At 36.1% G+C, this 27,893-nt stretch overlaps 1 protein-coding gene across 2 annotated transcripts; it reads left to right on the top strand.

Moving 5' to 3' along the window:
• Window positions 1-606: 606 nt before the first annotated feature.
• dpysl2a (dihydropyrimidinase like 2a) lies at window positions 607-27,511 on the top strand. 2 transcript variants are annotated; one of them, XM_089119869.1, is made up of 14 exons: window positions 607-1,285; window positions 10,187-10,275; window positions 10,385-10,569; window positions 13,985-14,149; window positions 15,032-15,093; window positions 15,353-15,433; window positions 17,487-17,555; window positions 17,989-18,109; window positions 19,872-20,028; window positions 20,973-21,114; window positions 22,240-22,410; window positions 23,672-23,851; window positions 24,145-24,310; window positions 25,417-27,511. In XM_089119869.1, the coding sequence occupies exons 1-14, from the start codon at window positions 989-991 to the stop codon at window positions 25,506-25,508; spliced, it is 1,977 nt and encodes a 658-aa protein (XP_088975995.1). In that variant the 5' UTR covers window positions 607-988; the 3' UTR covers window positions 25,509-27,511. The 2 variants fall into 2 exon arrangements, with proteins under 2 accessions (XP_088975995.1, XP_088975996.1); XM_089119870.1 differs by lacking the exon at window positions 607-1,285 and adding an exon at window positions 6,975-6,993.
• The last annotated feature ends 382 nt before the right edge of the window (window positions 27,512-27,893 follow it).

The raw sequence follows: 27,893 nt of genomic DNA on the forward strand, positions 1-27,893 counted from the left end.
CCAGTTACCCACGGCAACCATAGAAACTCAGTGGGAGGAGCCTGTGGGCTTCCATTCACGTGATTGGCTGCTGGCAGGTGTTCTGAGGTTGCATATGCTGAAGTGGAGGGGCTGAGTGTGTGTGTGTGAAGGAGAAATGCTTTATTCATTATTTGTCAAAATATTCCCTTGTTATCATTTTCCCCATTATAGGCTAAATATGAGATGCCTGAATATGTTTATTTTCATTGACATATAAAGTCACACGTATTGTTTAATACAAGGCACAAAGAATCAAATCTTTACAATAATATTATTAGTCTTAATCAAATATATTATATTGTTCATAAACATCAGACCCATAACTCACTATCCTTTATCCAGTGTTTCCCAACCCTGTTCCTGGAGGCACATCACCTCTTCCTAATCAATCACACCTGAATCAACTCATCAGTTCGTTAGTAGAGACTCCAAGACCAGAGAAATTGTTCAGAAAAGGGAGATATCCAAAATGTGCACTGTTGGTGTGTCAAGGAGCACGGTTGGGAAACCCACTATATTCATAAATTAATTGATAAATGAAGCTGCTAAACATAAAAAAACAGCTATTTTAAAACTTGTCGACACAATATAATATATACTTTTATTTGATTTTATTTCATAAATGTCATTAGGGATAGACCAGGAGACTGGTTTGTATTTTTATTTTACTTTTGAATTGGGTTGAATCTGAACCGCAAACAAAACTAAACAAAATCTGTATAGTTATACAAAGTGTATATTATCCCAACAAAACAGCCAGGGATATATTATACATTTTTATCAGTTCATTTTATACAGAAAATCTAACTCTTCTGAATGCTTTTATGTTTCAAGTTTATCATTAAATTACACATGTGATTGTATAGGTATACATAGAAAATCTATTGAAATAGAATATTCCTTACAGTGCGTGCGTGCGCGCGCGTGTGTGTGCGTGCGTGGATCAGGGTGGGGTGTTGCGCTGCGCATGCACGGTGGCTTTGGCCGCGTAAATCTCCATCAGTGTCTGTCTGGAACGTCCTGCCGCTGCGCCGGAACAAGAGAGAAGAGCCCGTCTCCTGAAACTTCATCATCCACTTTCAGAATCTCTGCAGGATTGTCTGGAAACATCCCACCATCGCATCCGGGTTGTTCAGTGCCGACAGCGGCGGGTGTCATTGAGCTTCTCCAAACGCGCATCGGGAACCATTACGCGTGCGGATCTCCAGCCATCAGCGCAGAGATGTCCGGATACCAGGGCAAAAAGAACATCCCTCGCATCACTGTGAGTACAGATCAATGAATGGTGCTCTGAAAACACTCATAGCGATTATGAACATGATGTGATGAAATGATTCCTGAATGGTTTTTCAGTGCTTAAGCCTATATGCAGTATGCGGTTTTGTGCTTTCACAGTGGTCCAGTAAGGCTATGCCAATACCTTTACATCAGATGTTGGATTACTGTCACCTCTCATTTCAGTGTCACACACACACGCACGGGTTTCTTTGTGGGTCAGATCCATTAAAGCTCCGCAATTGGTCCCACTGGATGAATACCTCCATATGCAAAAGCTGTCAGACTCGTTTAAATAGAATATAATGCATTATCCCTATCCATAAACATAACCTGTCCACATTTGATTGCAATAGGGTACTACAATTTATTACATTAAAATGTGTCCCATCATGTCACTCATTGGTGTCTGTATGCATTGACATTTTTTTCAACATGCATGCTACATGTATTATTTTAAGATCCTGGGAAAATGTCTCATCTACCTAGGAATGTCTTATCTTCCGTGAAGCATTGCATCGTTGCAGTTCTTTGGAAATCTGTGTGAATTATGGTTTTGCATGCACTGAAAACTTGAAAAACTGGCTTGTGAAAAGCATGCATCCTTCATAGCCTCAAATCAGAGAATCGAATCAAGCGTTATTCACCATGAGCCTTCAAATATCTATTGCATATCTTCAGTGAATGATGGCTTGGTCAAAAGTGCAATTCATTAGCCTAATGTAAAAAAGCGGCTTGGGTTTAAATGCCGGAGCAATGGCCTCCTCGTACACCCCCGCTGGTTTGATAGCCGTGGCAAATGCAGAAAACCGTCTCCAGAGGAAATGGATCTGAAAAGTAGGTCAGTGAATGTAAAGTGTATGTCATGGTATGTGGCCTGTAATACATGTTCCGTCCACCACTGGCCTGTAGTGCAAGGAGAGTGTGTGTGCACTGCATCGGTGTTCTCTGGGATTGTTTTAGAGGCGGTGATCTGGTTGCAGAAGGCATGCAGGAACGGACAGATCTGGGACAGGAGGGAGAAAGAGGAAAACTCGAAAGATCTCGCCTTTAGCTCTTAAACGTCAGCTAAGCCTCAGCCATCTTAAGGGATGGTGATAAGACTGCCGGTGGGGGGCAAACGCTGATACTATACACTATACACACACTCAAAGACTTAAAGGACTAGTTCACGTTATGGCATTGTTCCAAATCTGCGGTGTGTTTGAATATGAATACAGTTCTTTTGCGTACAAGTTTACAGTTTATACTGAGCTCTAAAAGTAACAAAAAAGCACAATAAAATGACCTGTAAAAAATATTTTAATGATTTGTAATCACATTTTTTCTTTTGTCAAATCAACTTACATAATTTATGTAGTTCAGATAACATAATATTTTGAGTTTCTGATGATTAAATAATTATCCTTCGTTGTATCAACTCACAACAGTTCAATGAACTTAAAATTTTAAGGCAACCAGGTTACTTCATTTAAGTTAAACCAATAATATTTTTTTTTACAGTGGTACAACTAGTCCATATGACTGATTGACTATATATTTGAAGTCTTATCATATTGTTTGTCAGCTTTGATGAGGTTTTAAATCTCATTTGCGTGTTTAGAATCAAAAGCTGCCATGTGTAATTGTAAATTTAAAGGCGAGTTTGGCTGGCACCCCACTGTAAAAAAAAAAAAATATATATATATATATATATATATATATTCATGATTTGTAATCATTACAACAATATTTCTTTTGTCAAATCAACCTAAATAATTTATGTAGTTCAGATAACATAATATTTTAAGTTTCCGGTGATTAAATCAATCACCTTCATTGTATTAACTCAATTTTTCAACTTAAATTTTTAAAGAGTAACTAAACCAACTTTTTTTTAGTTAATGATCTTTAAGAATGGATCTTTATTGATACCAGTCATTGATTTTAGTAACTTTTTTGACATTTGTGTATAAAGTGTTTAATTTTTACAATGAATGGTGTAAAAACGTCTTAGTGCTGCCCTCTTCAGGTTGAACGGTGGAACTGCAGTTGAATTTCACTATTAGATGTTAGCGGTTCTTCGTGACGTACGCACGTTTCAGCTCATCACGCTCTTGGCATTATAAAAACCAGCTTGTTTCGTCAAAACCACTGTAGCGAGCCAGGAGTTGGAATTGCGAGTATTGAAAACGATCAGGATAGAGTGTTTTAGCATCTATTTCGTCCCCTCGATCTCCGCTGGGGTCTGCCCACTTTTTCAGCATTTTTCAAATATTGCCAGTGGGTGGAGTCAGACAGGTTACTTCATTTTTTTTTTTTTAAGTTAAACCAACAATATTTTTTTTTACAGTGCAGTTATTATATGTGGAAATGTGAATGAGATTGTATGGGAAAGATCTGCATGAAGATTCTAAACCGTGTAAAGCCTGACTTGAAATAATAGGCAGAGAAAAATCAAATGTTTTGAAACGGAAGAGTTTAGTGAACCTTTAGACAATTTCAAGTTTGCATGTGTTTTAAGTGTTGCATCAGGCTTTGATGGCTCATATTTGATAGTGAGAATATGAAGCTCATACTCAAGGAGTAAAAAACACAGAAATTGTGTTGGTCCAAACTGAGCAAAAATATGCAATTTGATGCAAATGCTATAAGGGCAAATGTATCTCACTGATTGTAATGTAAACCAGTGAGATATTTATAACATTACAGCAGACACTTACATATAATGCATATAAATATCAGTCATCCCTCTATATCTGCCCATAATATGTCTTAGTAAGATGCTGTATGATCAACGCTCTGTAGTTTTAAAACATAATGCAATGCAATATAATGATTGAGAGATGAACAAATAAACCTTCATTAAAAGCCCGATGGATCATGTTTGATACTCGCATGATTTTTCTAAATATTGATGTGTGTATAATAAAGCAAACCTCAGTTGCTTCAGTAAGTGTTTATCCTGAATTATGACTTACAATTTCAAAGTTATTATGTTTCCTCTTATGAAACTATTTCAAAGCAAAAAGACAAGGGCTGAAGAGGGACGTTTTTACAATTATACTAAAAATTATACTTCTTTCTCATTTTATCATTGTCTGACATCACAAACATGGCCTATAGCACTCGATCCTTTCCCTCTGAAACACACACACACACACAGCCCACTTTCTAGGCATGTTTCTGCAGCAATCACATTCCCACAGCCCAATGTTCTGCTTCGCCTGACTTCATCATCCGCGCCGTATCGAATGTCTGAGCGATCCGCTGCTTTTATCTTGTTCTCTCTCATGCTCTCATTGATTTGATAAAAGTGCAGCCGGTCATTCCCTTTGACTTCAGTTTGAATTAGTGACAGCACAGCAGTGAAGCTCACCTTAAAAAACTCTGATGTGTGTCAACCCATCATGATGGATACTCTGAAACTTAAAGTGCATTCACAGTCACACCATGTCGTAATTTCCAGATTTAAATCACGTTAAAACATTCACGCCCTAGTATTTACAACTTGTAAGCTGGGAAATGTTGTATTTTTTACCTGATCAGATACCTGATCAGCCACATAAACACTTCCACCACTGCTAAATGTGACTGTACTTTCACCAATCTGTGTGTTTGACCACACTTCTCTAAGTTCTCAGTGCACATTACTTTCAGAAAGGCGTTTTGTCTGGGAGCCCCCCTGGTTGTCAAGTTGAGTAGTCTGTCTTTAGGATAAAAGTATGCTCTGGATTTGCTGTAAGTGGGTCGCAGGGATTTGGTCTGGTATGGATGGGCTCTCTGGAAGCCATCATTACATGCAATACACACTAAGGAGAAAATGACTAAGTGCTGCATTTGTCTCAAGGCTCTCTTAGCTGTCGGAAATACATGCAACCATAAAAATGTTTAGTTACAAACACTATTTGGACTGCTTGATCTACTAGAGGGATTTTTGTGCTGTTATGTAATGACCAATTAAGCCCATTCACAGGGTTTACAATGGATTAAAATCATTTTCTGGGTTCAGGACGAGTTCAGTGCGATCAACGGTATTTGTAACCACATAAAAATATTTTAACTTATTTTTTTCAGTTTGAGTAATACACTACAGTAAGTAGTGTCAGAATCCTCAGGAATTATGAATTGAAACATTAATGTGTTTTATTTGAGCTTGTAAAGTTATTTTTTGGTGGGTCTGCTATTAGATTGGTGTCAGCTTTTGCTTTTTTGTGGCTGTTTTTTGTTGTCAAACGTCATAAACATGTAAATGCATGTAGAGACAAGTTTCGTTCTTCAAGACAACATTCTTACAACAGAGTTTTATCAGGATTAGTAATTTTACACAGACAAGATCACAGTCTCGTATTAACTAGCGGCCATGTACTGTGTGTATTTTAATGGTTACTTTGTTTGTATCATGTTTATATTTTTCACTACATTGTACACTGTCCAATGCTTTACCATGACATTTTTTTTATTTTTTATTAGAGATAGTTGGAACTATAATGTGTATATATCTATTTATTGGTACAATATTTATATCTGCCCCCCATTTGATTACAGAAAAATATTTGATTGAGATGATGATTGTCTCAGATATGCCTCATGATAATTGCATGATCTGATTCTTCCCATTGGGTTAAAATGTGAATTGTAATATTTTAATAGTTTTTTTTTCCCAGTTACTACAAAAAAAACTTATTTGGGCAATAATGAAACCTATCTAGTGATGAACATCTGATGCTGCATCTTTGCATTTAGTTTATTTTTTTAACTGTGTTGCCACAGAGAATGCTGGTAAATGTAGTTTTCGCCATGCCGTTCAGTCATAACGCTGGTAAATAAGGGGTGTTTTCTATCAAACTTCATTTCTAGTCATCAACAGTACTCAAAATGTGTTCATACTAAATTGTAAAGTCAACATTGACAAAAACAATTTGTTTCTAACTCTGTTCTTTTACTAATATCTCTTAAATACACCGTATCCAATGGTAAATGCGCCATTATTGTGCCATTCATGTGTGCTTGCCTCTTAAAATACAAGACTCTGATATGATTTAAAAGCATTTTAAGCTTAATCTGAAGTCTTGAATCTTAAGTCATTGTATTTCAGATATTACTATATTTATATCTGTCCTCCATTACACCTTGAAAAACTGGGTGAATACTTAAAAAAACAATTTGCGTATTACAATTAAGCATTTTTTCTTCATTTTTATATATTTATACTATTAATTTGTTTACTTGATTGTGTTTTTAAACTTGTGCCACACATATGGTCAGAATCAATGGACGGGTCTTCTAGCGCATGGTCTGGTTTATACACTATATGTCTGTTTGTTACTACTGATCTGCTTTACTATTAAAAGCAAATAGCTTCTTATTTCACTCATGTAAAGCTCTTATTCTTTTTAGGAAAGGTTTTTTTATTAGGAACTTATCTGTGTGGTGGAGATCCAAATGCAGCTTTTAAAGGGGTGGTACAATGCCCTTTTTTTTCACAAGATGTCAAATAAGTATTTGATGTCCCCAGAAAGTGTGTGAAAGTGTTTTAGCTCAAAATACCCCACAGAAATTTTTATATAGCTTGTTAAAATTGTCACTTTTTGAAGGTGATCAAAAACACACCGTCCCTTTAAATGCAAATGAGCTGCTGCTCCCGCACAGTGGGCGGAGCTTCAACAAAGATGGATTCGAGAGAAGGTGACAACATGTAGACAACATTTCTGAATGGTTAGATGATGAATTTATGTGTAGTTATATTATCGTCTAGTCATTCATTAGCATATTCTGTAATGATAATCTATAATATACATTATCTGGGTCCTTCACTGGACTTCAAGTTTTCCTTTGGTGATGTTGTTGATGCTTCAGCTTAGGGCTGGGCGATATATCGAATATGTACGATGTATCGTTATATTTTTTTGAAACGATATGGAATGAGGCAATACCGTTTATATCGATACAGTAGTTTGATATGAGCACATCTGAAAAATAGCGGAGGTTGCAGTGTGAGCTGCTGCAGTGAAAGTAGCTAGGCTACGTAGTACAATTTGTCCTAAACACAAGCTTATATTAATTGCGTCAAAATCACTTTGATATAGTTAACAAGTTTAAGGCAGCTTGCCGCCCTGTCAAATGCTCTGACAGACACTGTTGCTGACTGACAGATATACTTGCGCTGTTTAATGCGTTTGAGATGTGGTGCTTTCCTCAGTGCTCAACTTACATTTCACATATTCTCCATCTGTAAATGTTAGAAAGTAAAGCAAATATGTCCATTTCACAACAAATATGTCCATGTAAGAAGAGGACGAGCTTCTGCAAGTGAATCTCCGCTAAAATTCATGCTTCCTTGAACGAGCGCCGGCGCGCGCATGCGCGTGAATAGTACTACGTAGTACGCAATAATTCTGACTAAAATAAACATATTGCTAAAATATTTGTTGTTGGAGAAAATAAATGTGCCATATGTGGAATTTTAAACCTACAAGTATATATTTTTAATGAAAGTGAAAGTGATTATAATGGGGTAATCAAATGCAGGCTAATATAATTAGTTTGTGCTTTTGTTTTTGTTTTTATTTTCATTTTTAGTTTAGCTTTTAGTCAATATAAAAACAAAAGCTTTTTGCACATAATATATTGCATAGCCTATATTATATTTGTTTCCATATCCTTCAATATCAACATTGTTTGTAGGATATCATTGGGCCGAATGTGAATATACTGTATATATATATATATATATATATATATTTTAATATAAAGATTTTCTTTATCTAAATAGAAAACGTAGAAAGTACCGAGATATATATCGTATATCGCCATTTGACCAAAAAATATCGAGATATGATTTTTTGGCCATATCGCCCAGCCCTACTTCAGCTGTGCCACTTATATTTTTGGATTGAGCATAAAGGAAGATAACCATCCATTTAGTTAAATTTGCCTTTAAATTGAGTCTTTAATCATATAACTGGTCAGGATTTCTGAATGCATTAGAACTAAACCAGTGCTGAATAAGCCGAAAGCTCAGCAGTTCAGCAAATGCAGAGATCGGTTTTAATGAGCCTTGAGGCTGCAGAATGAGCCGACGTTTGTCTAGACACAGCGCTAGTAATGGATTTGTGTTGAAGAGTGACCAACGTTGAATAAAACGAGTTCATCTTGATCTCAAGCTCTGTGTGAACATCACAAATAGCCCACGTGATCGCTGGAGTCCTTCCACTGTGACTAACATAGTTAAGATGGTTTTGATGTCTGCGAGATGTTTTCAGCTAACAGCCTGAGCGAGCGCTGTGATAAATGTGGTCTGAGCTACTGTGTGTGTTTTAGTAGAGAGGCTTTGCCTCAGAGACATATAAGGGCTCATTTTCGTTTGCATGTTTAAAGGGATATTTCACTTTGAAATTAATTTTTGGTATGTTTTCGCTTACCTCAAGAGCATCCAAGATGTAGGTGTCTTTGTTTCCGCAGTAGTTTCAATTTTGATATTTTTAGGTCAAACCGTTCTTGTATGTCAGTAATATAATGCAGGTCTATGGTCACCACCTCAAAGAGCATGCACAGAGAAGTCCAAATTAAATCACTTGGACGTGGCTGTGGTTACAAGAGGTAAAAACGATATAAATACTGTTCGTTTTCTCACACAAACCGCTCGTTTCGTGTCTTAGGCCATCGATGTGTGCTTACATTTACGAGTCATTAAATCATGTTTAATTTGGACTTCTCTGTGCATGCTCTTTGAGGTGGTGACCATAGACCTCCATTATATGACTGACAGACACGAACGGTTTGACCTAAAAATATAAAAATTGAAACTACTGCGTAAACAAAGACACCTACATCTTGGATGCCCTTGAGGTAAGATAAATCATATCAAAAAGTGTGGTCATCTATAAATATTTATCTTTTTAGCAGTGTTTCCAGCAATGTCTTGTTCTCTACAGGCTCTTTTACTGTTGAATCATGAACCACGGCTCAACGATAGCTACTCATTAGCAGTCAACATGCAGCTACAGAACAGGTCTTCCATGACAATTATCTCTTCAGGTCATTAATTGCAGAGCACAATGCAGCTAAGATCTTCTTAAACCCCCAACAATTCCCATCATGCCTTTGGAAGTCACTATCACGATGGGTTAAAGTGGCAATACTGTGGCATTCAATCATTTAATATTGATTGAAAACTAATTGAACTCTGTGTCTGAACAAAAGACGAGTATGTGGGCTTCAGTCAATGGCGGTGTCCTTAAATAACATTTGTGCCCATGATCGCGTGTCACAATCCATTTAGCACGATCTTTATGCTTCATCTGGGATTGAACCCCATGTCCAGTGCTTGTCTGTAAAAAAAAAATGCATAACAGGATTCAGTCTCCAGTTGAAGAGATCTGCATCTCATTTGGATTTTTCCTACAGTGACCTTGTCATGGAAAGACATGTATCAAATCAAATCACTTTTATGGCCAAATACAAAAAGGCTTGCAAAATCCTGCGCATGCAGATATGGAGACGGAGATGTTTTGTTTATCCTTGATGTGTCGAGTATTATAACTGAAAAGACTTGTACAAGTGTGTTAGCCATGAATTGTAGATCTGTCACCTTGTCAAAAACCCTTCCCAGAGTAGTTAGATCTTGTTTTCTTTGTAATGTCTTTCAGATCAAAATAAAAGCATTCAAATGTGTGTGTGTGAAACCTGTATTTAGTAGCAGTGGGTATGTGGCCTTTAAGAACCACCAGTGAAGGGGATGTTACTATGAAATATGTGCATGCATTTTTGTTTTATAGTCAATATGCAAAAACAAAGTGTTTCTGTGCTTAACTGAGAGCATGTGAGACCTATTATGTTACAGACATATAAATAGTTGGCATACAGCTGCTGGGAATAAATGCCATTTTTGTCTGACCCTTTCTCACAGAGTGACCGTCTACTAATCAAAGGTGCGAAGATAGTGAACGATGATCAGTCTTTCCATGCCGACATCTATATGGAGGATGGAGTCATCAAGCAAGTGTTTTAATTATTATTCAATGTCATTATTTTTCTAGTCTGAAGTATTGACTGACTGTAGAGATGACCTCTGTTGACCTTTGTGACGCTTGTTTTCTCTCTCCAGGCAAATCGGTGAAAACCTCATAGTACCTGGTGGTGTGAAGATCATCGACGCCCACGGCAGGATGCTGATCCCCGGTGGCATTGACGTTCATACCCGCTTCCAGATGCCCGACCGGGGCATGACCGCGGCTGATGACTTCTACCAGGGCACACGAGCGGCTCTCGCTGGCGGCACCACTATGATCAGTACGTCTAAAAAAATTAATAACAAGGCCATAAAAGAATTTATATGGGTTTATAAAAATGTATATGAACTTGTTTGCATTTATATATATATATATTAATATATATTTATACACACACACAAATATATGTACATTATTTATATATATATATATATATATATACACTCACCGGCCACTTTATTAGGTACCCCATGCTAGTAACGGGTTGGACCCCCTTTTGCCTTCAGAACTGCCTCAATTCTTCGTGGCATAGATTCAGCAAGGTGCTGGAAGCATTCCTCAGGGAGTTTGGTCCATATTGACATGATGGCATCACACAGTTGCCGCAGATTTGTCGGCTGCACATCCATGATGCGAATCTCCCGTTCCACCACATCCCAAAGATGCTCTATTGGATTGAGATCTGGTGACTGTGGAGGCCATTTGAGTACAGCGAACTCATTGTCATGTTCAAGAAACCAGTCTGAGATGATTCCAGCTTTATGACATGGCGCATTATCCTGCTGAAAGTAGCCATCAGAAGTTGGGTACATTGTGGTCATAAAGGGATGGACATGGTCAGCAACAATACTCAGGTAGGCTGTGGCGTTGCAACAATGCTCAATTGGTACCAAGGGGCCCAAAGAGTACCAAGAAAATATTCCCCACACCATGACACCACCACCACCAGCCTGAACCGTTGATACAAGGCAGGATGGATCCATGCTTTCATGTTGTAGACGCCAAATTCTGACCCTACCATCCGAATGTCGCAGCAGAAATCGAGACTCATCAGACCAGGCAACGTTTTTCCAATCTTCTATTGTCCAATTTCGATGAGCTTGTGCAAATTGTAGCCTCAGTTTCCTGTTCTTAGCTGAAAGGAGTGGCACCCGGTGTGGTCTTCTGCTGCTGTAGCCCATCTGCCTCAAAGTTCGACGTACTGTGCGTTCAGAGATGCTCTTCTGCCCACCTTGGTTGTAACGGGTCGTTATTTGAGTCACTGTTGCCCTTCTATCAGCTCGAACCAGTCTGGCCATTCTCCTCTGACCTCTGGCATCAACAAGGCATTTCCGCCCACAGAACTGCCGCTCACTGGATGTTTTTTCTTTTTCGGACCATTCTCTGTAAACCCTAGAGATGGTTGTGCGTGAAAATCCCAGTAGATTAGCAGTTTCTGAAATACTCAGACCAGCCCTTCTGGCACCAACAATCATGCCACGTTCAAAGTCACTCAAATCACCTTTCTTCCCCATACTGATGCTCGGTTTGAACTGCAGGAGATTGTCTTGACCATGTCTACATGCCTAAATGCACTGAGTTGCCGCCATGTGATTGGCTGCTTAGAAATTAAGTGTTAACGAGCAGTTGGACAGGTGTACCTAATAAAGTGGCCAGTGAGTGTATATATATGAAGAGTTCAGATGCAAAAGCCTCTAAATGCCATTTGAAATTTTCATCTTTAATGATGATTTTTATCAAACTTGTATATTTAAGTTCAGTAATTTCACTTAAATAACAATTAATAGGTAATTATCATTGCCATTTAAGTGAAATTACTGAACTTAAATATACAAGTTTGATAAAAATCATCATTTAAGAAGAAAATTTAAATTTCAAATGGCATTTAGAGGCTTTTGCATCTGAACTCTTCATATATACAATATTATTTTTATACTTTACTACAATACTACATATATACACAATATTATATATATATGAAGAGTTCAGATGCAAAAGCCTCTAAATGCCATTTGAAATTTTCTTCTTTAATGATGATTTTTATCAAACTTGTATATTTAAGTTCAGTAATTTCACTTAAATAACAATTAATAGGTAATTATCATTGCCATTTAAGTGAAATTACTGAACTTAAATATACAAGCTTGATAAAAATCATCATTAAAGAAGAAAATTTCAAATGGCATTTAGAGGCTTTTGCATCTGAACTCTTCATATATATATATATATATATATATAATTGTGTTTAAATGTATATAATAAGAAAAATAATTATATACATAAAACTTGTTTGTATTTATATATATATATATATATATATTTATACACACACACAAATATATGTACATTATTTATATATATATATACAATATTATTTTTATACTTTACTACAATACTACGTATATACACAATATTATATATATATATATATATATATATATATATATATATAATTGTGTTTAAATATATATAATAAGAAAAATAATTATAAAATAATAATTTATATGCAACTATGTATCATAATCTCATGATTTGTTTGTATTTAACAGGATTAATTTCATTGTTTTTTCTGCAGTAATTTGCCCCTAATTATAAAGTTTTATTTTCAAAATGATTGGGATGATAGTCAAATTTCTACATAAAGAATGTACATTTGATCTGAATTTGATTTATGAACAAATTAGACAGCAGCTTTTTAAACTGATCATATTGCTTTATAAACCGATTCAATAACAGTGCAAAGTTAATTAAATTATGAAAAGTAATATGGAAAAAAAAAATCAAATAATGAAAAATGGTGCTGTATGTAACTTTTTTACTCTACTAAAGCTTAAAAAATATATTTTTTTTTTTATTTAACCTTTAACCAGGTAAGCACGTAGAAAATACTTTCTCAGTTGAAACGGCGACCAGGCCAAGAATACCATAATATGAATTACCATAAAAATACCATAATATGTTTGCAGGTATTTAGGAAACTGCTAAGTTCACGTACTCGTTTGTCTGAAAAACACTTCTACAGCCAGTTATTTTACTTATTATTTTACTCGTTTGGTGTCGTCAGTCGTTTTTTGTTTTGGTCTGTGTGACTCCGCCCACTGCCAGTTCACCCAATAGTATTTCGACACCCCTGGTTGCCAAACCGGGTCAGAGATTGCAGATTCCACACATCCTAAAAAGCTTCGATATCCATCTAAAAATCTCTGTGAACGAGAGCATATTAAAAAGTGGATAAATGATTCATTGTCATATGCGCCCGTTCCTGACCAGTGTCCTCAAACTGGTGACCCGCGTGAGCGTGCAGTCTTCTCTGATATTTAGAATTTGGACTGCAGTACATATTTTGTTATTCTTACAGACGGCACCTTTAAGCAGCTTTACACAAGCCAATAGTGTCAGTTCAGTGTTGATTCAGTTCATTTCAATAACGGTCAATTATGAAACAAATTCGATTCAGCTATGAAGCGGCTCTATTGAAGATTGTTCTCATTATCCAGCTCGTTTTGTTCTCACCCAATAGTGTCAGCACAGTCAAATTAATAATATCACTGAACATTAAGTGTCTTTTAAACCCAAAAATGTTTGGGACGTGTTTAATATCCTTCCGTTTAATTCTATAGTATATACACATGATCCCTCGCTTTAAGTATAAATGGGATCAATATTTTTATATTTTTGATGATGTGTATTTTCAGTCGATCATGTGGTTCCGGAGCCGGGCGTTAGTCTGATCGCTGCCTTTAACCAGTGGAGGGAGTGGGCCGACCACAAGTCCTGCTGTGATTACTCTCTCCATGTGGACATCACGGAGTGGCACAAGGGCATGCAGGAGGAGGTCGAGGCGCTGGTCAAAGACCACGGTATGTTCCTCACACATGCACCTGCTGCAGAAACATTGGATGGGTTTATTATCAATGAAGAGTTCAGATGCAAAAGCCTCTAAGTGCCATTTGAAATTTTCTTCTAGAATGATCATTTTTATCAAGCTTATATATTCAAGTTCAGTAATTTCACTTTAATGACAATTAATAGGTTATCTTCATTGCAATTTAAGTGAAATTACTGAACTTAAACACACAAGCTTGATAAAAAGGATCATTCTAGAAGAAAATTTCAAATGGCACTTAGAGGCTTTTGCATCTGAACTCTTCAAATAGACAATCGCGTTTGCTCAACAATTGCTTTAATTGCTTTCTTTCATGACACAGCAACACAGCTAAAAGTATTCCTAATATGTTGGACCATTTAACTTTTGAGATGCCTTCACAAGCACCCATAAGAGCTGGGAATGGGAAGTTTGAGTTGGGGGAGGCGCAAACGCATTTAAAGAGGTGTTTGTAATTCAGCAATTCAATATGTGCAATGAAAATGTAAGCAAGATTTTAGTATGTTATTTCTACAGTTAAAACTCTATTCAAAATTCACCCAGGACATATGTAAGTTATTATAATATTATAATTTGATTTAAATGGTTAAATCTAAATATATATATATATATATATATATATATATATATATATAATCCATTTGCAATGTTTTGCAAAGCAGTTACATCATTGATAGGTTTATCCTCCTAGTACAGTATTCCCACATGAAAGTGAAGATTCACTTTATGGCTGAAATTACACACATTTTCCTGTCTGTGACACAATTACTTCAACCTTGCTTGTTCTAGCAGCTCTTCTCTTCATGTGTGTCCAAGTCTGATGATGTCTAACATCCTGGTCTTTTTTTTCTCCCAGGTGTCAACTCTTTCCTGGTCTACTTGGCTTACAAGGATATTTTTCAGCTAAATGACTCCCAGGTATGACTGTAAAGCATGATCTCTCATGCATATGCCTTCAATTATGCTTATAAAGTTGGATTAGACACTGTTTATTTACTTCATAAAGTTTAAATCTCTGTGTTTTGGGGGCAGTAATGATGAGTTCACCATGCACTGATGTATTTGAGAGGGATTTCACCACGTTTCCTGAAGCCGTAGATCCAGAGCAGATGAAAAACACACTGCACTGCGTGATCTCAGAAAACACACTGAACGTTGTTTCTCCTGTCTGTTATAGATGTATGAAGTGTTCAGTGGGATCAGGGATATGGGAGCCATCGCCCAGGTGCATGCAGAGAACGGTGACATCATTGCTGAGGTGAGCTCACCATATATAAATGTATCCACACATAAATAGAAAAAAAAAAGTGTAGGTCACTTCTGCTCACCAAAGCCGCATTCACTTGATGATCAGAAATACAGTAAAAAACAGTGATATTGTGAAATATTATTGCTATTTTAAATGTCTGTTTTCTATGGAAGCTTGTTTCCACCACAGAATGAACAATAAAAAGGTAATTGCAACTTTTTAATCTCACAATTCTGACTTTTTCTCACAATTGCGAGATGTGAAGTCAGAATTCTGTGATATAAAGTCGCAATTGTGTGATATAAAGTCAGAATTGTGAGATATAAAGTCAGAATTGCGAGATATAAAGTCAGTATTGCAGGATATAAAGTCAGTATTGCGTGATATAAAGTCAGAATTACGTGATATAAAGTCAGAATTGCGTGATATAAAGTCATAATTGCGAGATATAAAGTCAGAATTGCGAGATCTAGTCAGAATTTCGAGATGTAAAGTCAGAATTGCGAGATATAAAGTCAGAATTGCGTGATATAAAGTCAGAATTGCGAGATATAAAGTCATAATTGCGAGATACAAAGTCAGAATTGCGAGAAATAAAGTCAGAATTGCGAGATATAAAGTCAGAATTGCGTGATATAAAGTCAGAATTGCGAGATATAAAGTCAGAATTGCGAGATGTAAAGTCAGAATTGCGTGATATAAAGTCAGAATTGCGTGATATAAAGTCATAATTGCGAGATATAGTCATAATTGCGAGATATAAAGTCAGAATTGTGAGATATTAAGTCAGAATTGCGAGATGTAAAGTCAGAATTGCGAGATATAAAGTCAGAATTGCGAGATGTAAAGTCAGAATTGCGTGATATAAAGTCAGAATTGCGTGATATAAAGTCATAATTGCGAGATATAGTCATAATTGCGAGATATAAAGTCAGAATTGTGAGATATTAAGTCAGAATTGCGCGATATAAAGTCGCAATTGCGTGTTATAAAGTCGCAATTGCGAGATATAAAGTCAGAATTGTGTGATATAAAGTCATAATTGCGTGATATAAAGTCAGAATTGCGAGATGTAAAGTCAGAATTGCGTGATATAAAGTCAGAATTGCGTGATATAAAGTCAGAATTGCGTGATATAGTCATAATTGCGAGATATAGTCATAATTGCGAGATATAGTCATAATTGCGAGATATAAAGTCAGAATTGCGAGATGTAAAGTCAGAATTGCGAGATATAGTCATAATTGCGAGATATAGTCAGAATTGCGAGATATAAAGTCAGAATTGCGAGATACAAAGTCAGAATTGCGAGATACAAAGTCAGAATTGCGAGATATAAAGTCAGAATTGCGAGATATAAAGTCAGAATTGCGTGATATAAAGTCGCAATTGCGTGTTATAAAGTCGCAATTGCGAGATATAAAGTCAGAATTGCGAGATATAAAGTCAGAATTGCGAGATATAAAGTCAGAATTGCGTGATATAAAGTCAGAATTGCGTGATATAAAGTCAGAATTGCGTGATATAAAGTCGCAATTGCGTGTTATAAAGTCAGAATTGCGAGATGTAAACGCGCAAAAAATAAATTCTGTCTTTTTTTTCTCGCATTTGCGACTTTATTTCTCAGAATTGCGACTTTATATCTCGCAATTGCGACTATTTCGCACAATTCTGACTTTATATCTCGCAATTGTGAGATAAAAAGTCGTCATTTTTTTTTTTATTCTTTGGCGCAAACAAGCTTCCATAGTTTTCTGTACGAATAGATTTAAAATGTAATTTATTCCTGTGATGGCAAAGCTGATTTTTATATTGAATTGAGTCTACAGTATATCACCTCAAAAGAAGGAAAAAATATGGGATCATTAAGACTTTTTGAATTGTGACATATTTAATGACATTTATCATCCTTCCACAGTCCATGCAGATGAAAAGAAAAGATATAATATTAAATGTAGTATTTGTAAAAAGTAAAATATCTGCATTGCTGTAATGATAAATCGGCTTTTACGTTTTGACGCGAAATCCATATAAATCTCTTTTACTCTCTTTTTGCTTTTAGGAGCAGAAGAGGATTCTGGGATTGGGTATCACTGGTCCAGAGGGACACGTTCTGAGCCGCCCAGAGGAGGTAAAACGCTTCAAACGCACCTTGACTATAGTTTAGCTACAATCTAGACCACACCAAATACACCATCAGAACATTCATACTGGAAAATTACAGCTGTGCACCACATGGAAGGAGGCTTTTAGCACGTCATTGGCCTTACACGTACATCGAGACCCGAGAAACGCTTCCAAAATAACGTTCAAACATGCTGCACTAAAACACATTTATGGTTTGTTTCCCTTTAGGGATCAGGGGAGTTCAGACTTTCCACTTTCCCACTGTTTTTGCTGCCAAAGTCATTGATCATTGGTATCAGCCTTCCAGAAACCTTTAGCCGAGTCCGTTGGCGCACATAAAGTGCAGTCAGCGTTCAGGAGGTGCTGAGCAGCACTTTACCTCGGCTGCGTCTGTAATTTCAGCTGAAGGTCAGTGAGTGTCGGCCGATGTTTTATAGGTGGAGGCCGAGGCCATCAACCGGGCTGTGACCATCGCCAACCAGACCAACTGCCCGCTCTACATCACCAAAGTGATGAGCAAGAGTGCCGCTGATGTCATCGCCCAGGCTAGGAAAAAAGGTACATCAGATGTTTGATGCAAAAGTCCTATGAATTGATCGACACTCCACTCAACACTTGGATGAGCTTGGAAAAAGCTGTCACGTGGGTTTAATTCTCACTCCTAGAGGCCATTTGACACTGACCATGTCCCAAACACTATTGAGCTGCCTACCTAGACAACATTTTTAGGCAACTTCCAACACTGATGCTGTTCCTAATAGTAATACTAGTAAGCCTCTGCTGAAAAATAGCTAAAACCAGCCTAAGCTTAGCCGTAGCTGGTTTAAGCTATATCTAGGCAAGGCAAGTTTATTTATATAGCACATTTCATACACAATGGCAATTCAAAGTGCTTTACATAGAAGAAATTAAAATAATCAAAAGAAATCAGAATAATTAAAACGGTTTAGAATAAAAAATAAGAAATAATGAAAATTCTAGATATCTAGATGGTTCTTTATGCTAAGTATACTACAAATACATTTAGATATTTATGTACTTAATGTAACTACCCTGCAATTATACTTTCGGTATACTAAATTGATATACTTTAAAGTCTGCTAAATTAAAACTAATTTTGTACTTAATGCATTTAAGTTATTCAGAAAAAGTTCCAACTAAATATATACTTAAGTATATTTGATTGTGCTAAAGTGGAACTATTGCGAGTATACTTTAGGTACACTTTACATATCTTGCATTTAAAGACTGATATTATACAGAGATCATACTATCCTTACTAATAGTGATGTTTAAAAAAACTCACACATATTTTAGGCTTAATATAAAGAAATGCGCACTGCCCAATTAAGAGGTACTCCACGTAAAGTTGAATTACATCAATAAGTCTCAAGCGATATGTCAGTAAATATGTTAATGGATTTGTAGCTTAGGCCTACTTAGTATGAAATCAATGGTTGTTGTTTTTTTTTCACTAGGGATAAGAAGGACAAATTGGTCTCCCAGTGTGAAATAATTGGCCAAAACCCCTCGAAAATAACCCTGTTAAACCATTTAGCTTCAGTTTTTGTATTTTTAATTTCATTTTATTTTTCAGCAGAGCAAGTACATTGCCTCATGATGTATCGTTTCACATATTTGTAATGAAAATTTAAAAAAAAAAATTAATCACTATCTATAATAAGTGCAATGATCAATAACTGTTAAACTACCAGTTAGCTTAGCATTATGCTAATGTCTATTAGAAGGTAGTTTGTATTAGTCTTTTTTTGACTTGATTTCCAGTAAGGGATCATAAAATAAACAACAACAGCTAAAACCAGACTACGATGGTTTTCCAGTCTGGTCATTGCTGGTATTAAAGGGGTTTTCGCACTTCTTTAGCAGGTAAGGCTGGGTGACTAGCTAAACCAGCTTTAACAGCTTAAACCGTCCAGCCATCCTGCATTGACTGGTTTTAGCTGTTTAGCAGACATAATCAGGCAAAACAACGCTTTAGAATTTGAAACAGATGCATGAGGCATTTAAAGGGATAGTTCACTTTGAAATTAATTTTTGATATGTTTTATCTTACCTCAACGGGGTCTTTGTTTCCACAATAGTTTCATTTTTTATATTTTTAGGTCAAACCGTTCTTGTCTGTCAGTCATATAATGCAGGTCTATGGTCACCACCTCAAAGAGCATGCACAGAGAAGTCCAAATTAAACATGATTTAATGACTTTAATGAGCTTAGCTCTTAAATCTAGTGTGTTTACTGAGCAGCAAACAGCTCTTCAAAGCATTGTAGCGACCCTGACCCTGTGCTTTCTCCGCTCAGGGACCGTGGTGTACGGAGAGCCCATCTCAGCCAGCCTGGGCACAGACGGCACTCACTACTGGAGCAAGAACTGGGCCAAAGCTGCAGCCTACATCACATCTCCACCTCTGAGCCCTGACCCCACCACCCCGGACTATCTCAACTCCCTGCTGGCCTGGTGCGTGTCCTAGTGCATTATGGGACTTAGATTACAGGGGGTATTTGGACCACAGTGAGTGTGTGTGTGTGCAGAGCAGGGGTTCTTCATTATGCTCACCCATTCATCATCCTGTTTGCTAAGGGACGAACATTAATGGACTGATCACTAGAGGGCACCATTATACAAAGAACGGCCTATACTGTGAGCTTTTCAACGCACAAACTAAGATTAAATGCAAATGATTATGAAAGAAATTGCTTTGCTTACAAAAAAACTGTGGGAGAAGTTTCAGAGTAGTTAACTAAAACTAAAATTTGTCTTTAATAAAAATAAACGTTAAATAAACTCAAAAAAAATATATACATATAAAAAACTTAAACTTGTTTTATTTCAGCTAGTTACTTTCATTTTAACTTGATGTACTAAAATAACTATAACATTTGTATAGGCATAAAAAAACTAAAATGGAAAATATAAACATCAAATTCAAAATATGAATAAAAAGCTATAATATCTTAATTATATTAAAACAACACAGTACAGTGAAGGTATCGGATGGTTATATCATTTATATATATATATATATATATATATATATATATATATATATATATATAATTCCACTTATGTGTTTTTCTAACAATTATAATCAAATGTATATGATTTATAAGGGAAAGTGTATTTCATATCCTGTAACTGATCATATTTCCACCATTTTAAACAACTTTTTGCCTTTACTGGTTCATTTTAAATGCTTGTGTTGTGACAGGACATTGTATTTCTCTGTTAATCTCGATTCATATGCAGTCATAAAATTGCATGTATTATTATAAAATAAGTTGATGCATGTTTTTTTATTATCAGAAGTTCAGCAACACACAACAGAACATATTTTAAAAAAACATAGTATTTGCATGGTATTCAACATTATATTGCCTGTTTTGCGTGTGTTTTCTGTGTAGTGGTGATCTGCAGGTGACTGGCAGTGCCCACTGCACCTTCAACACCTCTCAAAGGGCCGTCGGCAAGGATAACTTCACCCTCATCCCGGAGGGAACCAACGGCACTGAGGAGAGAATGTCCATCATCTGGGACAAGTGTGTGGTGAGAGACGCTTTATCTGCTTTATATGTGCATATGGTGTGTTACAGATCCAGATTAAACGAGAATTTGCTGTTCAAAATCATTTGTTACTTTTTATGGGCTTATCTTTTTTGGTTTATTGCAGCCAAAGTGTGTATTTAATAATTAATAGTTTCATCTGATTAGATAAGCCATGTTGCATTGTTTTAAGTATTATAATTATAATAATAATTATTGTTATTATTATAAGGTAGCAGGGTATTTACAAAAGTGTCATCTGTAAAATCAGATTAGAAAAGCCATGTTGCAGTTTTTTGTTATTATTATTATTAATATAAGGTACATTCTTATATATTTTTTTGTATTCATGTTATTTATCAATCTATAGTTTATTCTCTAAAATCTGATTGGATAAGCCATGTGACATTATTTTAAATTATTATAATCAATATTTTTTTATAAATAATAAATTCAAATCTTTATGTAGTACATTTAGAAAAACTGTTATTTATCAATTATTAGTTTATTCTCTAAAATCTGATTGAATGAGCCATGTTGCATTGTTTTGATTATTATAATTATAATAATAATTATTGTTATTATTATAAGGTAGCTGGGTATTTACAAAAGTGTCATCTGTAAAATCAGATTAAATAAGCCATGTTGCATTTTTTTTTTAATTATTATAATGAATATTTTTATGGTACATTCATATTTTTGGGGTATTCATGTTATCTATCAATCAATAGTTTATTCTCTAAAATCTGAATGTGAAATTATTTTAAATGATTATAATCAATATTTTTTTATAAATAATACATTTTTATGTTACATTTAGAAAAACAGTTATTTATCAATTATTAGTCTATTTTCTAAAATCTGATTGAATGAGCCATGTTGCGTTATTTTAATTATTAAAATTATTATTATTTCTATAAATAAATATTATCATTATAAACAATAATACATGTTAGCATTATTTATAATAATAAAAGGTACTTTTATTGCTTTTATGGAAGTGATATTCTGTTTAAAGGCTATACCTATACTTTGGTGGAAAAAAAAAATCAATGTAACTTTCATTACTGTATTATTCCCAGAACACGTTTGTGACCTTGTCCTGAAGATGAATGTTCTGCTTCACAGGTGACAGGGAAGATGGATGAAAACCAGTTTGTGTCTGTGACGAGCACCAACGCTGCCAAGATCTTTAACCTGTACCCACGCAAGGGCCGTATCGCCGTGGGATCTGATGCCGATCTGGTGCTCTGGGACCCCGACACCACCAAAATCATCTCCGCTAAGAGTCACCACCTGGTGAGAAGAGTTTGGGGTCTGAATGTGACATTAGTTACATCACAGGCTGTTTGTCTGTCTTTAAATGAACCGTAATGTGGGTGACACCATTAGTTATGACTCCCATGATCCTCTGCTCGGAGCTGTTTTAATATTCTGCTGACTCGCTCGCTCTGTCCGCTCATGTTTGTCAGCGAGGCCGATCCTGCGGTCTACACTGATTTAATTTGACTGGAATGAGATGCTGATGCGGTCAAACATGGGGAGAGTGAACTATCACGAGGTCACACTTGCCGTCGCTGAGCGCTGGTGACCTCTGAACAGTTTACGGTCGTGGGATTATTTTTGCATTATGATGCATTAAATTGATCAAAAACGACATTAAGAAATGTTGCAAAGGATTTCAAATAAATTATTTTTCGATCACAAAAAATCCTGAACAAAATGGTTCACTGTTTCCGCAAACATATTAACTGTTTTCAACATTGATAATAATCAAAAATGCCACAAATCATCATATTAGAGGGATTTCTGAAGCATCATGTGACACTGAAGACTGGAGTAATGATGCTGAACATTGCAGGAATAAATTACACTTTACAATATATTCACATATAACAGTTATTTTAAATTGTAATAATATTTCACAATATTACTGTATTTTTGATCAAATAAATGCTTTCAAAAACAAAACGATTCATATGGGAGTCGGTGAGCAAATCAGGTAAAAATAAATGCATATTATAAGACAACAAAAGTGTTTTTTGTCATTGCATGCTTGTAAAACTGTTGTTGGGGACTCCCAGAACAATATTAGGAACATTTTAAATGCCATAATAGGTGCCCTTTAAAAATCTTACCAACCCCAATTTTGTTATCAAATGACTGCATGTGACTGAAAATATTGTTAGTATTGGTCAATATAATATGAATGAATATTACAGATTTACAGGGAAAAAAGTAGTTTTTACATTTTATAATTGTTTTTATACAACATTGAAATAGTTTTGACTCGATTTACAGTATATGATCCATTGTTGATAGATAATAGATACATAATTTTGATCATGTTGAGTGTGACTTATTCATATATGAAGATGTCAGACAGAATAAAATGCAGCCTATGCGAGTATAAGATACTTCTTTCAAAAACTTGAAGTTTAAGAATTCATTGAATATCCATAATGTTTCAATATGTAATTATTTGTTGAAAGTGCACAGACTACACAGACATTTGTAGAACGCAGATGTGAGCGCTTTCCCCTTGTTGTGTCGTCCTCAGGCGGTGGAATACAACATCTTTGAGGGGATTGAGGTGCGTGGAGCTCCTCTGGTGGTGATCAGCCAGGGCAAGATCGTCCTAGAGGACGGAAACCTGCACACCACTGAGGGTTCTGGACGCTACATCGCCCGTAAACCCTTCCCAGACTACGTCTACAAGAGGATAAAGGCCCGCAGCAGGGTACATACACATTATATATGAAGAGTTCAGATGCAAAAGCCTCTAAATGCCATTTGAAATTTTCTTCTTTAATGATGATTTTTTATCAAACTTGTACATTTAAGTGAAATTACTGAACTTAAATATACAAGTTTGCTAAAAATCATCATTAAAGAAGAAAATTTCAAATGGCATTTTGAGGCTTTTGCATCTGAACTCTTCATATATAAAGAGAGATGCATATCACACATAAAACTCATCACAAGTGATTAGAGATTCATGATTTGGAGGAATTACGGCGTCTCTCTTCACAGCTTGCTGAGCTGCGCGGAGTCCCGCGAGGTCTATACGACGGCCCCGTGTGTGAGGTCACTGTGACACCTAAGGTCATGACCCCTGTCACTTCTGGTAAGACTTCTCCAGTCAAAACTGCTCCTCAACCAGTTCGCAACCTGCACCAGTCTGGATTCAGCCTGTCCGGTGAGAACACAACTGAATGTCCTTCTCTTGTTAATTGTTAATACAAACATATAATTTACAACCTTTTCATAATGGCATACTACCATACTACTCTTTTTGTAACGTGCAGTATATATAGCATTTCATGTCATGTGCAATATACAGTACACTGTATCCCACAATGCATTGCGCTTCACATGATCTTCCATTCAGATAACGCATTTGCAGCCACGATTTTTAGCATTTCAAATAATTAGATTAAAAATGCATCTTATTTTTATTTATACGATACAAACTTAATAATTAGTATGCTCACTTAAAGCAGTAAATACTATATTGCAAATCTCTGATTGTTTATATAGGCTACTTGCAAAATGTAAATTGTATTAGCCTATCACAAAGCTCTCTCTATATAAAGTTTTATACATGTATTATCTAACACACAGTGCAGTCAGATAAAGAATTTTGTACTCTAGCAAATCTCAACTGCTTGATTTTTAAAGTTTCACTACAAAATGTATTATCGCCCGGCTCGTTATATAAAGTTGGATATAAAAGTACTGTTCGTCCAACTTCATCCGCAGGCATACAGAAAACTCACGTAGGGTGATGTATACTGCCCTACAAAGGCAAAGTGCAGTAACACATTTTTTTGTTCAAAATTGAGTTAAGAGTTGTAATAGGCTTTATGACGTGTGTTCTGTCTTGTGAAAAAATATCTGGGTTAAATTATGTCCCGTTTCAGAGATGCATTACCACATAATCTACCCATAACATGTTTGACTGCCTGATATAAAAACTTTAAAGGCCCTTTTCTGTTTCTTTATTTGCGTAGTTACTGCACTTTGCCTTTGTAGGGCAGTATACAGTATACTATACTGTATATTTTAAATGCTTGATTGCCAGTACAGTCACAAAATGTAAATTATATTAATGCAACAGTAAGGTATGAGGACATTATATAATTTAATTAACATCATGATTTTCTGTAAAGCTGCTTTGAAACAAGTTTTTGCGAAAAGCACTATACAGCTATAAAGATACTGTTCAACACTTAATTTTTATTGTGGCCATACTCTTTTTTTTTTTTTTTTCTCACACGTGTGTTTTCTTGCTCTGTTTCACAGGAGCTCAAATTGACGACAACGTCCCTCGTCGTCCCACTCAACGTATAGTGGCGCCCCCAGGTGGCAGGGCCAACATTACCAACCTGGGATAAAATCATTTTACCACAGAGGAAAAAAATAAAAATAAGGGGTGGGATGGGGGGGTTAAAGAAACGGGCCTTTTCTCCGGACATGCGTCCCAACAAGCACACCTCCACTTCCGTTCATCCACCCCTAAACCTCTAAACCTTCTAGCGTCCTGTTCTTTGAGCGTGTGCTGCTTTGATGAATACGTTTCAGGATGACTTGGCCTTATGTTCTGGAATAGTTGCAATGGTCGGAATACTATACTAGCATACTAATTTTTCAGTATGTATACTGTTCGTAGTATGAGAGTTTTCTGTGCGCTGAAAGACCTTCTACATTTTGCAAAATGTGCAGTATGCAACAGAGCATATTGCACTGTGTACTGTAACCCATAATGCAATGCAAAACTGGATTTGTTTTGTAATTTTCTTTGATCAGTGACTAAATTAGGATTTTTTTTATGTTTTAAGTTCAAGATTCAAATGCAAAATTAATGATTTATTTCCGCCTTGATAAATACATGCTTCGAAGAAAGAACATTTTTTTTTGGGGGGGGGGGGGGGGGGGGTTTGCCAAGTGTTTCTGAAACTAACCAAGTAAGCTGCGTTCAAAGAACAGGAACTAGTACTGTATCCGTCATTTGCCTCCATTCTTAAATGTTTTTATTCGTTTGCATTCTGCAAAAAGAACGGCACAAAACTCCCGCCTGTATCGTTTAGTATTAAACGTGCTGTTGCAATTTTGATGATTTGTTGTTTTTCCTTGTAGGAAGAGTCGATGAGTTATTTATTAGAATGCAAACCACATTTGTATTTAACATTTTTGCAAAAGTGTCAACTTTTCCACAAAAGCCTGATTTGTTAAACGTTTTTAGAAAAGTTGTTTTATAATGAACTTAGTTTGATTCTTTTTTTTATTGTATTTTCTGTTCCGATTTGAGTCACACTGCTCCCTGAAAACGTTTGTCTTCCTCACGTTCTTTGCACTTCTTTATTTTCTCGTTATGTAACATTGAGATGTTTTAAAGCAAAAAAAAAAAGAAAAGAAAAGAGAAAAGACTAACAGTGGTGTTCTTGGTCGTGGTGTGTGGGGTTTTGGTGTGATTTGAATTCACTCATTTTTCGCTGTAATTGTCAAACTGTCCGTTCCTACTTTGTCCCACAGTTTACACAAAGGGGGTCTCATCAGAAATAATAGGCCCTACAACAATACAAATGGAAAATAATAGAAAACTCCCTGGGCGAACAGTAGATCGAGAGAGAGCTGCTGCTTTTCACCCTTTCATTTGAGTTTAGGATGAAGGCGGTCACCATAGCAACGGTCCCGATCGCTCGGCATGGTTGCTGATTAGATAGGACAGTCGTGTCGTGTTGGAGCATTGCCCCGGTAACCTCTTCCCACCATCTCGGCACAGGGCGTCCCAGCCTCTCCGTGAGGCAGCTACACACCCCCTCTCTCCCGTCCCGCAAACACAACCCACCTTTACCGTGAGGACATTTTGAAGGTTGCAGTGACTCTTGTCTCTCAAACGGATCGTCCGGCATGCGTAAGGTTGATCAGTGTTAGTCTGAATTAAACGTTTGGTCACAATGATTTTCTTACATTGCAGTTCTTCTTTGTTTTTATAAATCGTCTTGCCTGCCTATTCACCAAGTGATACAGTTCTTGATTGATGTCTGTGAGTGTTATGACAAGCTGGACATTTCTCATGGAAGATATGTACAGAATTCATCATTCTTCATGTCTTTGATTGTTACAATAAAATGCAGTTGTTGAACAAAACCTGTACAGCTTGTCCATTGTCTGACACATTATTAATATAGGCTACATGTAGTATTTGTACTTCACCTTCCTCATGAGTGATGTAGTGCTTATATTAATTCCTGCATACAAAAAGCAGAAGTAAAGTTTTTTTTAAAACTTTTGTTTTGAGACTATTTGTTTTGAGCTTTCATATCATAATCATACTGATTTTTTTTTTTAAATGATCCTGTGTTTGGGGTTTTAATTAATAAAAGTCATGTTCTGATCTCTCGTGTGCATTTGTGAGGGGTTTTGATACTATTTTCACTCCATATGTTACCATTATGCTGACAGATCGACCATAGATAGAAAAAGATGACGTCTGAAAGTTGTGGCTGGTGGTCAGTTTGTGTGTAAATGTACATTTTTGATCAACTTATGATGTAATTTGCGAGAAATTGTAGGCCTAGTCATTAAATATGCACTTAGTTTTCACCAGCTTGCTCTATTTCGCTGTAGATTGTTAAACCATTTCACTGCCTCAAATCTTTCCGAAATCATTTTCGTGAAACGTTTTCATGGAAAACGTAAGACATGTTCCTGGATCAACATATTTTGCTGATCCTGGATCAACATTCCTGTCCCAAAATGTAGCCATTACCCAATCC

Source organism: Pimephales promelas, chromosome 14 (genome assembly GCF_988280905.1).
Source record: "Pimephales promelas chromosome 14, fPimPro1.hap1.1, whole genome shotgun sequence".
NCBI classification, from domain to species: Eukaryota; Metazoa; Chordata; class Actinopteri; order Cypriniformes; family Leuciscidae; genus Pimephales; species Pimephales promelas.

Bases quoted from the DNA above. Each gene is read 5' to 3' on its own strand.
- dpysl2a (XM_089119869.1), top strand. From the start codon at position 989: ATGCACGGTGGCTTTGGCCGCGTAAATCTCCATCAGTGTCTGTCTGGA. The intron at 10,276-10,384 runs GCAAGTGTTTTA...TTCTCTCTCCAG, and splicing joins ATGGAGGATGGAGTCATCAA to GCAAATCGGTGAAAACCTCA. The intron at 15,094-15,352 runs GTATGACTGTAA...TGTCTGTTATAG, and splicing joins TTCAGCTAAATGACTCCCAG to ATGTATGAAGTGTTCAGTGG.